Source organism: Haplochromis burtoni, unplaced genomic scaffold (assembly GCF_018398535.1).
Source record: "Haplochromis burtoni strain Fernald_Lab_line unplaced genomic scaffold, NCSU_Asbu1 Contig_1785, whole genome shotgun sequence".
Lineage (NCBI taxonomy): Eukaryota > Metazoa > Chordata > Actinopteri > Cichliformes > Cichlidae > Haplochromis > Haplochromis burtoni.
Genome location: NW_024584146.1, coordinates 3430 through 18458, shown reverse-complemented (window position 1 = coordinate 18458; position 15029 = coordinate 3430). Strand labels below are relative to the sequence as shown.

Genomic DNA, 15029 nt, shown 5'->3' with positions numbered 1-15029 from the left:
ACTTTGATTACATATATAAGGTAACATATGATAACAGAATAATATCACAGCTCCCTCTTTATTCTGGCAACTTGTACAAAGAAAACAGCACACAGTCTTCATTAACAATGTGCAAAGCAATTGCAACATTCAGTTCACCAGCTTGGGAGTTTTTTTTGTGACGTTGACCCAGTGTTTTGTGTTTTGTGTTTTTGGTTCTTTGATTTTGTTATTTCATTATATTCTAGCTTTGCATGGGTTTTAGGATTATTCTTAGTTTAGGTTCTCTGGGTGGGGTTTGGTTAGAGTTTTAGTGTTCTGGTTTTCTGTCTGTGTTCCATAGTTGCTGTCTCCCCTGTCTGCTGTATCCCCACATCCAGTCAGTGTCTGTGTCTGCCCTGGTCCCACGTCTCTGTTCCCTTTGTTATAGTGCCTGCCTGTGAGTCTGTGTTATGTTTCCTGTTTTACTTTGAAAGTCCATGTCTGATGTTAATGTGTCTGGTTTTGCTTCCCCTTGTCTCGTTAGGCCTGATTTGCCCCAGCTGTGTTTCCCTCCTGTTACCCATTCCCTGATTGCTCCCTCTGTGTATTTAAGCCCTGTGTTTCAGTTTGTCATTGTCTCGATCTACCTTTATCCTGCTGTGTGTTTTGTCTGTGTAGGTGTATTTTGTATTCTTAGGTTTTGTTACCCTTTTGAGTTCAGCATTAAAGCTGTTTTGTAGTGATGGGCAGATGAAGCTTCATGAAGCACTGAAGCTTTTCATCCTGGCGCAAAGCTTCTTGAAGCTTCATTTGCTCTAGTAGGACACCTACTGGACGTAAAAATATTAGTTGGCATGAATTTGAAGAGTGTGGCCTTTTGCACACAGCCTGTAAATGTCAACAACAAAAGGAGTGTGTAAAACATGTATATTGTAGTGATGGCAGTATACTGTGTATATTTATACTGGCAGTATGGAAAATGATTATTTGGAAATGCTTAAAATGGAAATGATCATTTACTGTGAGGTGAGGTGTGGTTGGGGTGTGGACAGTAGTTGTGCTTTTGTAACGTTGAGGTATGGACAGCTACACACTGAGGCTTTGAGCCTCAGTCCTGCCTGTTCACATTTTATTCTGTAAAAACTAAATTTTCACTGCTTTTATGACCTTTTTAGTGGGGAGAACATAGCTAGGATTTAATGATTTAACAAATCTTTTAAATTCTTTGTCCTCCACAATGCTAAATGGCTGGGAGTCCTCAATCACCATGCTAACCAGGTCTTCATCTATTTGAGATTGTTCTCCTGAGGAAAGACAATAAAGACAAAGCACAAATATAAATATCACACACGTAACTTATAACAGTTGTATAATATTGTTATATTCCACCAGTGTGTGAATGAATAGTGGCATTGTAAAGCGCTTTGGGTGCCTTGAAAAGCGCTATTGTGCTGCCACTGCTGGGGTGCAGTAGCTCCACCACCCCACTAGGGGGAGGAAGCGGGTTTGTGTACTCAAGTTTCTCTAGTAAATATAGGAAAAGTTCATGGAGTCTGGCCAAGTTGATACCAGCACACAAAATATTAGCTCTGAAGTTGGCTGTACTGGAGCATGAGAAATATATGCTTGTAAGTACGATTATATTCTGTGTTCATGTTAAGCATGTGATGTAAAATGGGTTGTTGACTCTCATATTTGAAGTTATACTGCCTATGCTAATTGTGTTAGCATGTCAATAGGAAATTATTGTTATTATTGTATAATATTGTTATATAATTTAGTAACATTACGGCATGCTATATTATCATGGCATTTGATGGCTCACCTGGTCTTGCTCCACAATTAAAGCTAAGCAAAGCTCTGTAGTGCCTAAGCATGGATGAGGTGTTGTTGTTATATCCCAGCTCCCTGGCACATAGCAAACACTTCACCTTGTACAAAAGTAAAGACAGCTTAACATAAATTGTATTGCACCATCAGTATTATGAAAATACATCTTCTGTAGAAATTTACATACCTTGTTGGGAGGAATAAGATCAAAATGTTCCCACACAGGGGAGGACATCCTCCTCTTCTTAGCTGGCTCCATTCTCTCCTGACTTTCTCTCCTCACTCTCATAAACCTCCAAACTGTCTCCAAACTCTCACTAACCGCAACTCTCCATCAAACACCCACATTTTGAATGAAGTCTGAGGGGTTTATATCGCTGTCATATCTCGCGGCAAAGTTCGAACCACTTCATGAACCAGTCACGTGGTACAGCCGGGCAGCGAGGCTTCGGACGTCATCATTTTCAGCTCCTCCCATAAATGAAGCAAGCCTCGATACGTGCATCGTGGAAACGCCCCCTCAATTACTCGACACAAGCTTCGAAGCCTCGATACAGAACGTCACATCACTACTGTTTTGAGTTACTTTCTGTCTCCGGAGTCTGCACTTTGGGTCCTTCTCCTGCCTACACACAGTCAATAAAGACTAGTCAGAAAATAATTTACTTACGGAGCCCCCCAGGGGACATGGGAGAAAAAAAAATTGGGGAGGAAAAAAAAAAAATTAGGGAGGAAAAAAAAAAATTAAGACGGACTTTTGCGAGATCTCGCAAAAGTATTGCGAGCGCTCGCAAAAGTATTGCGAGATCTCGCAATAAGTATTGCGAGCGCTCGCAAAAGTATTGCGAGATCTCGCAAAAGTATTGCGAGCGCTCGCAAAAGTATTGCGAGATCTCGCAATAAGTATTGCGAGCGCTCGCAAAAGTCTGATTTGGAGTCTGTACCTCCAAATCAGCACTGAAACCTTAGAAACAACCACAGCGATGGAGGACACACACCCATTTGAGCGATTCATAGATTTTTACTTTGAGCTTGGACTAAACTATAAAGACATTAAAACTGTGCTTTGCATTAGACACAGTTTTCATATAAGCGAAAGACATCTGAAGAGAGTTCTTAGCGCAAGGGGACACACTCGCCACAAAGCGTACTCTGACCTGGCCGTCTTGGTTGAATTTATAGACAACCAATTGCAGTACTCTGGGCAGCTTCACGGATACCGATGGATGTACGCTAAATGCAGGGAACATGGACTACGCGTGAGGAAAGAGGATGTGCGCTTGGTTTTGAAGGAGCTGGATCCCCGAGGCGTCGCACTGAGGCAAGCAGTACGTTTCAGGCGGAGGAACTATTTTTCAAAAGGGCCGAATTTCATCTGGCACATGGACTCCTACGACAAACTGAAGCCATATGGCATCTGTATCAATGGTAGTATTGACGGTTTCTCGAGAAAAATAATCTGGCTTAATGCATACACAACAAATAGTAATCCGAAAGTGATCGGGGGGTATTACATAGAAGCGGTGCAGCGTTTAAAGGGCTGCCCTAGAGTTGTGAGGGGCGATCTTGGAACTGAAAATGGCCATGTTAGAGGCTTTCAGCGTTTCCTTGTGCCCGTGGCTCCTAACGACACCCCTGAGAGTTACTTGGAGGGAGCAAGTACCGCCAATCAAAGGATTGAATACTGGTGGCGTTTTCTTCGCAGCCAGTGTCTGGAGTTCTGGTTATCCTTATTTGCAGACATCAGAGACAACGGGTACTTTGATGGTGGGTTTCTGGACAAAAACCTCCTTCAGTTTTGTTGCATGGGACTCATCCAGGTGAGTTAATAAAATATCTTTTGTTGCGTGCCTGGATGCATGCGTGTGTGAGTGAGAGATAAAGGAAACTGAGGAAGTGAAACGTCTCCTGTACTCGTTTGTGGTGTTCCCATTATCACAAATGTGGAAGCCAACTGCTCAGCCTCTGTGGTGGTGGTGGTGGTGGAGGACCCCCACTTTTTTTTCGGGCCTCCGCTTTTTTTCTGTTGGCTATAACGGGTCACATTTGAGCATACAGAGTAAGCAAATATGTACTTGTAATGTGCTCAGATAATTTCAATAAGTGCTTACAGAAAGAAATTAATGTAGCCTCTAACTGCAATTGATTTACATAGGACAAACAGACCAAGCACTATGGCTCATAATACAATTACACCTACCTGTTTGGACTATATTTTTATATTTCATTTTACTTGCTGCCAGGAACGTTTGGGGCCTGTTGGGTTGCACCTGCGCTCACATCACTCACAAAATAAAATGTATAAAATAAAAAATAAAATATAATAAAATAACGTGTTAAATGGGTGGAAATCCCTAGATCAATGTTTAAATTAACACTCACGCATTGACTCTGTCGGCTATGTTTTGCCATGCATGCTCCCTTTCTTTTGCAGCTGAGGCTGTGTTACTTTTTTCTCGCAAAATTTGCATGTTATCGGCATATGCTGCCATCAGAATTTCGGCTCAAGCGCTGTAAAATACATTGACCGCGCCTTCTTTCCCTCCGTCTCCATGGTGACTCGCTTAATCTGTGCTCCACTAATAGGGCTTTATGTATCCTCGTGCGCGGCTTAACTTGGGGTTAAAGCAACTCCGCGTTGATTAACTAATTGTTATCAGCCTTTCTGAAACCGAATATTCCGAGTTGGACAGTTCGGGGTTACTCAACCCTGAGTATCGTTTTTCACTTCCTGAAATAGGGCCCTGTACCAGGTTTAGGGAATGGAGAGACTTGCAGGAAGAAAGAGACAAGACAGGGAGAAGCGGGTGAGAGGAGCAGGGAGTAAATGAAATCAAAAATTGTGTAAATACTATAATTTCGGTTTAAGCAATCGGCCGCCTTAAGGAAGAGCTCAACAACCAAGACTACAGTAACATCTATGTTGTTTATGTTGACATGTCATATGAAATTTTCTTATCTATAATATTAACTATTTACAATTTGGAATTATTTCGATTGGGATATCAAAATAACTTACAAATACAAAATACAATGATCACTGACATAAAACAAATTGATTATTATGAGGTGAGTAGATGAGCCAAGCAGGTAGTAATAAGACTAATAGTACTAATGTAAGATATCACAGCATAACAGTAACCGTAGTTAGTGTGTGAAACACTTGTACAGATGACATTAGGTAAAGTACATGATTACAAAAATGCACATGATTGTTTAAAAATAATAAATTGCATAAATCTAATAAACCTTCCTCTCAGTGAGTGAGTTGTCTTATCGTGATTTGCGTATATGTATATACGTACATGCGATCGCATTTCTTAAATTTCTGTATTCTTTTTAACAGGATGAGCTGGATGACACTGCACAGGTTTGGAATACACACTCCATCAGGCCATCAGCAAACATCAATATCCCCAGTGGTCGACCTAATGTAATGTATACATTACCTGAGCTCTACGGGACAAGAGACTTCCTTTGCCCCACTGAAGAAGAACATGTTGAAATGTGTAAAACTGAGTGTGTTTTTCGACTGACCAAACCATGTGACCCCGATGTATATGAACTGTGCAATATCATCATGACTGAGTCCCATCTGACTCCACCAACAGACCCATATCAGGCTGTGAACTTGTACATGCATTTAAGAGAGAACATCATGGCATTAGTGTAAATTGCATACAATGCAGCAGAGAACATTACTCAAAATTGACCTGTGATATGTGCGAAAGCTAACTTCTGGATGTTAAACAGACTTTAAACTGTAAGCTTTCTAGTACACAGTCATTTATGAGAATATCTTATATAGAAATATTTATTGTTGTGTTCCAGGGGGGTCAGTGAACTAAAGTATAAAGGGGAGTCTCTGCCTGTTAATGATATTCTGAGTGTTCTTTAGCACAAAAACATTGTAATGTTCTGTCAAATGTTATCAAGTTCCATGTCTATGTGTATTACTTCGAATTACTTTAACTGTGTATTTGGCTTGATACATGGATCAAAACATAAGACACATCTTAATTTAATGTGTTAGGAGTTTAATGTACAGTGTTAAATCAGATAATGGTGGTTTATGTTGAGTATTTTGTAATAATTTTTAAATGGTGAGTTGGTTTTTATTTACACCATCTGTATTTGTTAATGATGGGAATGTTTAGTTGTTGATATTGGCTAGAATACTGTTTAAAATCGAAGAGATATGATATTATGCCTTGCTGCTTTATATATATTATAACGCCAACTGTCACATTGGCAGGCTACATGAAATGGTACTAAGGGGCATCATGATCTGAGAGGGGGCACCTTGGCATTTTGCTGAACTCCAGTTTCTCTGGCTAAAAATATAGTTATTTCATGTCATTTTTGCTTCTTTTTTTTTTTTAACTATTTATTCTGATTCCAGAAGAGCTTTAGTTTTTTAATGTTTAAACAAAACTGAAAAAATAAAGAACTAAATAGAGACCTTTTGAACTCTTAAAATTTCTAATAGATATAAACATTCTTTTTTTGTCACTGAATTTATCTGAAGCTTATTTTATCAGCTGAATAACAAATTCTTTGCACCCACCTGTTCTGTTGATGAACAGCAATTTCATTCGAATGCTATTTTTGCAAAACTCACCACTCATGAAAGGATGATATGTGTTGTTGAACTACCGGACAAATAAACTGAAATCGAATCAATTTCTAATCATTTTTGGACTATGTAGTACAGACAACTAAAAAATTGCAAATGACAAAAGCATATCGACAACATCTGTGTATTGACTGCCTGTGTTCCCAGGCACTTTAATTTCAGAGAAGGGTAGACAGAATTGCATAATCTTTCAAAAATGTAGCAATACTTTATAATTAACCATATATACTATTTAATCTAATTAGAAATCCTGGCCTACAATCTTGTTTATCATAGAAACTGTTAAATCTGATGATCATTGCTTGTTAATTTGTAATTATATAAGACAGTATAAAGAATTGTGAATCATCTGTATGTCACATTATGGCAAAGTCCTTTCCAAAAAAAAAAACTTGTGATGGCAATATGATTTTTAACAAAACAACTAGTAAACATTTTGGAAGCTAATCAAGGGAAAATAGGACTTATTGTTACAAGATTATGTTTATAGGCCACATCAGCTTTAAGAATTTGTAAACAGGGTCTTATCATTAACTTTCAATAACTTCTTTCGCAACCATAGTGACATTCTTTACTAATATTAATGGACTTTTCACACTAAAATCAAATTTACAAATTTTTCTGTTCGCTAGCTGTAGTATTCCTTAATCCACACTGTTTTAGTGTGAGTTGCCCAATTTTAGAGATATTGACTGTACAAGCCTACCCCTAAATTGTTTCACATGGTACTTAATGCTTAGTAGCAAAGTCCTTATGTAGACCTTATGTAGCTTCATGTTGTTTTTCAACAAGGAAGAGATCTCTACAGCTAATATCTCCCAAAACTAGGCAACTCACGACAAAACATTCTAGATGGATAAACAGCAAGCCAATGTGTGTCACTGCGGGGTATGCAGGTGTGTTGAGAGAACGTACCCAAAAGCAGACAAGGAGAGAGAGAGGACAATCAACTTAAAACAAAAGCGAGCCTTTATTCTGGCTGATGGCTGGAGTAAAAGAAAATAATGACAATGTGTACAGCAAATTTTGATGTGATCTGTCCCTCTAACGCTAAACACAAACCTTGTTTTCAACAGAAGTTAAAGATGTGGTCATTTTCAAAGAATTTTTAACAATAAAGAGTCCTTGTGAAATCTGACCTAACATACAACTAAACCATCAGAAAATTAAATTTGTGACTGCTTGTTATACGGCTGAATATATCAAATGCTTCAATGACAAAATGAAACAAGACAGAATTTATGAACTCAAGGATAATCATACAAATAAAAATTACAGCTCTAACCATTAGTACACTCATCAAGTTCAAATGATATCCATTTCAAAGTAATTGCTGGAAAGGACATTGTCGAACTCTGTGCGAAATTCAGGATAAGAACTGTAAGTGCATGGCACTTCAAGGGTAGCTCCACAGGTGTGAGCAACAGGCCTTCTGTTGAGCCCAGTTTCAGCATTAAAGCACACCAAAATTTTGTCAACACATATCACAGAAGATCCTGTGCAGAAGCGCAGGATTTTTTCAGCTTTGGTTTCATCAGCGTTTTTAACATAACGCTGAAGATGGTTAAACGTTGTTTGTTCTCCGTGAGACAGCATGATTTTTGTTGCTTCAAATAGCTGCACTAGTCTTTTGCCTGTGGCCTTCTTTGTCTTATACAGAGATAACACACTTTCCTTGTCTGCCAGTTTCAGCTGCAGATGTGCCATGGGTGTGGAGAAGCAATCCATTATATACTTTGGCTCTTGGAGAATGGCCTTATGAGCCATTGTTTCAATGGCAGGCTGCATGTTGTTCTTAGGTGGTAGGAAGTGGGAACCCATCCTTGTAAAAAGGTCAAGCAGGTCCTCTTCATCATTTTCATCCATTGTGCCTTGGAGAGCCTTCTCAACAGCTGATCTCTCAACAGGAGGCAGATAGTTGAGAAACGATGCAATCAGAATGTCTACATCAACTGAGTCCATTCCGTGTATGCAGGCTAAAATGAAAGCCCTTGACAGCCTCACTGGAAAGACACCATGGTCTAGTAAGCCTTTCACCCATATCTGCCCAACTGCTTGCCATTCAGCCTCACTGAAGTCTGGCCTCAGCCTTGGAACTCGTTCGTTTTCACCTTCACACTGTTCCAAAAATTGCTCCCAAAATGCAGTGTAAACCTCCCTTGACACCCCAGCATCATCAACAGCATTTTCATTTACAAAGTTCATCTTTAAAGTCACATTCAGAATGCGACTGTCCATAAATACAGCCAAAAGATCATCAACAACTTTTATCCTGCGAATTGATACATGTAGGGGGCTCTGTGGGTCTCCTGAATTTGATGGGGAAAGTTGGTTGCTTGAATCTAAACGCAAACCTTGGGCGATGAAATTCAGTCCATGGTCCTGAGTAAAAGACAAAACATGCACATTTCATAAGAAATGCAAATGAACTGTACAGATTACACAATATCAATGTTCTGAAAAAGTTTGAAATTTATTTGTCTAATTTTAGTGGGCTGTACATTCCCAAACCATGGTTGCACTGACAATTGATATATAACATTAACATTGTGGCCTGATGGATGTCCTTGTATGCCTCACAGAAAATTATACAAGTGTTCTTTACATGTATGAGAAGACTCACTTATGTGCAAAATAGGTAGAGAACACAATAGTGACACCAAAACAATGTCTCACTGCTGTGTTATGTAAATAACTTGATTTCAAGACTAAATTTCCTGTTTAATCTTATGTTAATGTAAAACACTGGAATTGTCTCTCAACTGACAATATCATTTTAATTCAAATAGACCCACAAACTGCCATATCCTCAGAAAATAGCATGAAATTTTTGGCATCTCTACAGTATGTAAAGGTTGGTGTTTATGGTTGCCTGAATTGATCCATCTTACCTGTGCAATCTGGGGTGCTTCCTCTTGTATTGACTGCATATGGGGTGTGGGCAAGCCATTAGCTGAAGACAATGGTAGCAGGAAACCATCCATAGGTAATCCATTTGTGTCGGCATTCTGAGAAGGAAGTATTGCATTAATTGACAACAGACACCTTAACCCTTCAAGATTAGAAGACTCTTCTTCAATCTTCTACCTTGGCCTATTCTAAGTCATGAATGTTCTTAAAAAGTCTGCAAAATATGTCAATAGGTATTAAGAAATAGAACAAAAATACACCACTTTATTTTCAGCCTACATGTCTCACTTACAAGAGTAAAAAGACATATTACAGTGGAATCCCACAGGTTTTTATCAGATCTTGATGTACTTATTGCTACTTAAAATGTTGTATTACTGCTGCAAAAAAATCAAGTTTTAAACAAACAAGAGATGAATTCTGATTAATAGAAATTGAGCAATTCTTTCACAGTACTGTGAGTTATTTCTTTTAAGATCCAAAAGAATATTACAGAAAATAACACACATGCTTCAATTTTGTCCAAGCAGGAATGCATGATCAGCTTTTTTAAAATCAGAACTATGCAAGTTACTGAATTTGATTATTAATAAATTTCCATATTTTGTCACACTTGAACCATATCAACCACAACTGACCATGGTCTTACCTGTCTGAGATCCTCACTGTTGACATAATTCAGGGTTATCACGACTGTGTCATCACCATCTGCTCTGACAAGATCCTCTTCAGGATTCCATACAACCGTATCCGCTTCATCTATGTGTGGAAAACGACATTCCAAATCTTCTGGAAGTTTGTCGCAGGACTCTAGTTTGAAGGATTTGTTAGGAACTATACTGGTCAGATCAATAATTTCAGAGCAGTGGTCAGGGAAATCATGATCACTTGAGTCAGTCTGCTGCCGCTGTCCCACGACAGTGTTTTTAATGTCTGTTGGGGTTGAATGCATATGATGGGATTTTCCTGGACTTTGTGTTGTCACTGCCTCACAGAGTGATTTCAGTTTTTTTGGATTGGGTTCCATCTGGAAATTGTGAATCTGTGAACCAGAAAACAAACACAAGACACAAACGAAAATAATTCAATTATTTTTTCAGCAGCCAGTCATTTTGTACATGTTAATGAATAAAAAGCTGTAAGTCTTTCACAGATGTATTAAATGTACCTTACCACACAAGTCAACAACAAATTCCTGGAATAATTTCATCCTTCAGAAGTGCAAATATTCGTAGATGTACATAAAGCACTTGAATAAGACAACTCTTTATTGCAGTTGCACAGTCAAACCTAGTACAATAGTACAACAAAATTAGAAAATGTCGCATGTTACCACCGAGCACTACTAAAGACAACAAAATACAGTAACTTTAAAGTGATCATTATTTTTAATAATAACTTTCTTATTTTAACAAACCTGTTTGCCAGTGTCACTGTCAGATGAATCCCCATGTTCAAGTAGATCTGGGACAAAATCATCTGTCTCACTGTCAAATCCAAGTAATGTCACCGGTGAATCTTCTTCAGTTATGCTGACAGAAAAATCCTCTTCAGATGAGGACTGAACTGTTAACAGTGTTTCATCTTTCGTGCAAATGTAAAATCTCAGGAGCTTCAATTTGGTTTGTTCATAAAGTTTGCCAACAGTGTCATCTAAAGCAATCGGATTTCTTTTAAAATCACAGATATCAATGACAAAGTCTTCAACTCTCCCTTTTGGCGAGTACCCATCTGGAAAAAACAGGTCCTTTCCCATTTCCAAAATCTTAGCTACAGTTGTAGTTTTTTCCACAGTTGCATGTCTTGTTCCTCCACCATTTCTGGTTCTCACTTGACGGTATTCATTATTGCTTAAATGAAGCCATCCGATTTCGATTTTTCTGCAGGTCTTCTCTGCTGCAGTATTTCTCTGTCTTGCCATCCCTTCACTTTGCTTTTGGAACACACCTGATGAACCACACAGCACTCCTTTGGTTTTTGATCTTACTTTCCGTGCCGCAATTTTATCTCTTAGGTTCTGCAGAACAGTCTCTTTATCTGTGCTGTACTTAGTTTGTTGACAGAAGGACTGGACAGCTAGTCTGTCACCATATGTCCTTATGTATTTTGCCATTTGTCCATCAGTCATGACGGACAGCACTGCCTTATCCACCTGCAGACATAAAACATTAGAGAAATGGTATTAATATACTTTTACTCTAGGAAGCCACACTAGCACACATGGAATACTAACTGTATTGGAATAGAGTTCTTAATCACTGTTCATGATCATTATCAAAAGTTACTCTGTCAACTTCTGTCTTATTACTTTACTGTTGCTGTGTTAGTATTAGTATAGTCATAGTAGTAGATATTTATATATGTTGGGAGAAAACCCTGCAAAATAAACCCAGGAGGAATAGAGACACAATGAGACAAAGTTACTTTTTTATGCTTAACGTGTACACGGGTGAGCTGCTGGAAACAACCCACAACCATGGACAGTGGCTTGGCATTTTTATAGGCACAAATCACAGAGACAGTGAGAACAGGATAAGAAAATAATAAACAGATAAAATAAACAACTCCATATATGGTGCTAGTCTCGTCAGCTGAGAGCTGGGAGAGATAAAACAATCTGAAACAATATGTCCCCGAAACAATATGTCTTTGCTGGGAAAGTCTAAAAAGACACTTCTAAACTAATCTAACCACAGACAAAGGGCATCTTTGTACATTTAAAAGAAGGTAAAGAAACATAGAATCATTTTTCCTGTAGCAATATACTACGTTACTAAAAAATATTTTGCTAGTAAGGTATAAGTAAGGTAAGTTCCACCAAGTATTTTGTGCCATGCTGTCCATGTTACCATGGTAATGGCACAGCCAGATAACAACATCCAAATTCATGGGCTGCATCCTCCTGAGGACGCTTTTGTAGACCGATTATGTCACAGCGATGCACCGAAGGCTATCCAATTTCGTAGACTCCTTTTTTTTTTTTATTTGCACAGAAATGTACAACAATTCTGGCAATCTCTACAAAGATTCTATTTTAAATTCGTAAACTCTTCCGAATGCAGCAGACAAATGCGTACTCCTTTTCACCTATTTTTTTTTTTATTATTCAACTTTATTAAGAAACAGTATACAGAACATGTATACAACCACAACAAAATTAACATATGCCAGGGGGTGTAATACAAAGAATTACATTCACTTTTCACCGAATTGGAAGGATGGGTCCGGTGTGTGCTTCGTGGCCCATATCCCAGAATTCAAAGTGCGGCCCAGCCAAACTCCAGTTTCCGGTAATGGCGGCCGTTAATAAGTTTTAAAATGACCGTTATTAATCTTTCTGGGTCACAAATTTTTTTTAAACATATTTCAGGGGAGAACGTGGGTGTATAAACTTGAAATATCTTCTCGGTTTATCAAGATATCGCATATTTGCAAAAGTGCTTCGACGTTTTCCTTGATGTCTGTTACCCACCAGCTCGATAGGTAGCCGAGAGCTCAAGGGTCACTAAAGCCGCCAAGAACGGCACAACTCCCGGCATATTATTTTCAGATCACCGCGGACTTTAGCTACTCAGGCTAAACTTAATATATAAAACACTTAGACAACCTCAAAATGTTAATGTTTGGCTTTTTTCAGTGTTTCATTTGTTCGTGAGTAAAACGGTTTGGCTGAGATTAAAGTTATTAGATTAAATTCGATAAAATAAAACTTTATTAATCCCCCGGGTGGGTTCCACATTGGTTTTACAGCGCTTAATCAACGTCACACAGAAAACTGATTAAACAGAAGTGCGAGATGGTCGAGAATTTACTCCATACTCTTATATTTTAGATAGAAAGGAGCAGACGGACAGCTTATTACACTCCACCGAGACAGCGGTGACGCTAATCAGAAGGCTAGACGTCCAATTTCCCCAGCCGTTCTGAGAACCCGGCCCACGTAGACCACGAAGCCCGAGTCCTCGGGAGGATGCAGCCCATGAATTTGGACACGATTTGAAATTTCAAAACATATGTGCACTTAACGAGTTATGTTTAATGAACCTGAACATATTTACAAGAATTAACATTAAAGGCCTGCATATACGACCTCGGTTTTTCAACAAGTTACTCGCCTTTTGAACCGCGGTGTTTAATGCTTTGTTGTTTATACGTACTTTGTCTTGTTGCATGTGCATGATGTCGTCGTGTGGGACCTCTCTTGACCGCAAGAAATGTTCTAAATCCTCCTCCATGTCCGCACCGTATGGAGCCCCGTACTGTAGCACTGCACCCTTCAACTGAAACGCTATCAAAAAGGAGCGGGATCTTTTGCGAGATCTCGCAATACTTTTGCGAGCGCTCGCAATACTTATTGCGAGATCTCGCAATACTTTTGCGAGCGCTCGCAATACTTTTGCGAGATCTCGCAATACTTTTGCGAGCGCTCGCAATACTTTTGCGAGATCTCGCAAAAGTCAGTCTTATTTTTTTTTTTCCTCCCTAATTTTTTTTTTTCCTCCCTAATTTTTTTTTTTTCCTCCGTAATTTTTTTTTCTCCCATGTCCCCTGGGGGGCTCCGTAAAGCAAGAAGGCCTAATGAAAAAAAAATGTGATTGAATGCCATACACTCAGTGGGGAAAGAACTGAAAGCCAAATGGATGTGTATCTATAACTATAGTTATTTCCTAACCCTCCTAACTGAAACTGATATTGAAGATTTCTTAGGAAGGATGACAATTAATCTCTAAAGGGATTTTCTTTCCTAATCCATTGCTTAATTTAAATATGTAAATAAATGCACCCAGGAGTTATACTATATGGTAGTTTCTAACATATGAGGTTTTTAAGAAATGAAGTATTTTCTTAAGAGTTGGTGGAATTACAAGAAGACAAACGACAGCAGGCAAGCTGTCGGATGTCTAAACATGTACATAGTATATTGTGTTTAACTAAAATACTATGCCGTATTATTCTTAGTTAAAATAAGCTGGTTACATGAAAAGAAACATTTTACAGTTATGGTGAAGTAACTTATTAAGAGAGGGGGCGTTTATGTACTGAATATTGTCTGCATTGTCTTTCATTTTTTTTGTTTCCTGTCCTGTTCAGTACTTCAGCAATCAGAATTGTTGTGTGAATACAATACAATTTTATTCATATAGCACGTTTAAAACCAGGGGGTACACCAAAGTGCTTCACAGTAAGGAATAACGGTAAATCATCACAAACAAAAAGCATTAGTAAGTAGAGATGGGGAGAAATCATGATTATCCAGAGAAATGAGTAGCGATACAGCAATTAATGTGCTTCAGCACCCCCAAAGATTCCTTACTTTTTTGACAATATTTGCTGTTTGTGGGACACACTACTCAAAATATAAAAAACATATAGTACGTAATTGAGATGGAACATTTTAACAACAAAAGTATAGATACTCTGGCTCTAGCTCTGTTGCTGCCAGAGAGATGGTGGCTGAGACGCAGTGGAGCGGAGGTGGAAGCGCCTGCCTTAAAACAGGACATATTAGCTGCATTTAACCTTCAGTTACTGTCAGGGCTCTGTGTGCGGGCAGGCAGAGATGAGGATCCAAATGCAGGATCCGGAAACTGAATGCAACTCAAAAACCTCAGCTTTATTGCTGGCAAGAAAACAAAACATGAAGTGAGGACTGAACACTGAGACCAAAAAACACACAGGCATAATCTGATGG

At 38.7% G+C, this 15029-nt stretch overlaps 2 protein-coding genes across 2 annotated transcripts; one reads left to right on the top strand and one right to left on the bottom strand.

The window, feature by feature from the left end:
- The first annotated feature begins 2646 nt into the window (after positions 1-2646).
- Positions 2647-7213, top strand: LOC121813492. The gene is made up of 2 exons (XM_042217291.1): positions 2647-3611; positions 5138-7213. The coding sequence occupies exons 1-2, from the start codon at positions 2775-2777 to the stop codon at positions 5462-5464; spliced, it is 1164 nt and encodes a 387-aa protein (XP_042073225.1). The 5' UTR covers positions 2647-2774; the 3' UTR covers positions 5465-7213.
- A 21-nt stretch (positions 7214-7234) lies between these two features.
- Positions 7235-13648, bottom strand: LOC121813491. The gene is made up of 5 exons (XM_042217290.1): positions 13495-13648; positions 10755-11489; positions 9987-10379; positions 9319-9435; positions 7235-8809 (listed from the first exon to the last, which is right to left on the bottom strand). The coding sequence occupies exons 1-5, from the start codon at positions 13570-13572 to the stop codon at positions 7733-7735; spliced, it is 2400 nt and encodes a 799-aa protein (XP_042073224.1). The 5' UTR covers positions 13573-13648; the 3' UTR covers positions 7235-7732.
- Positions 13649-15029: the final 1381 nt, after the last annotated feature.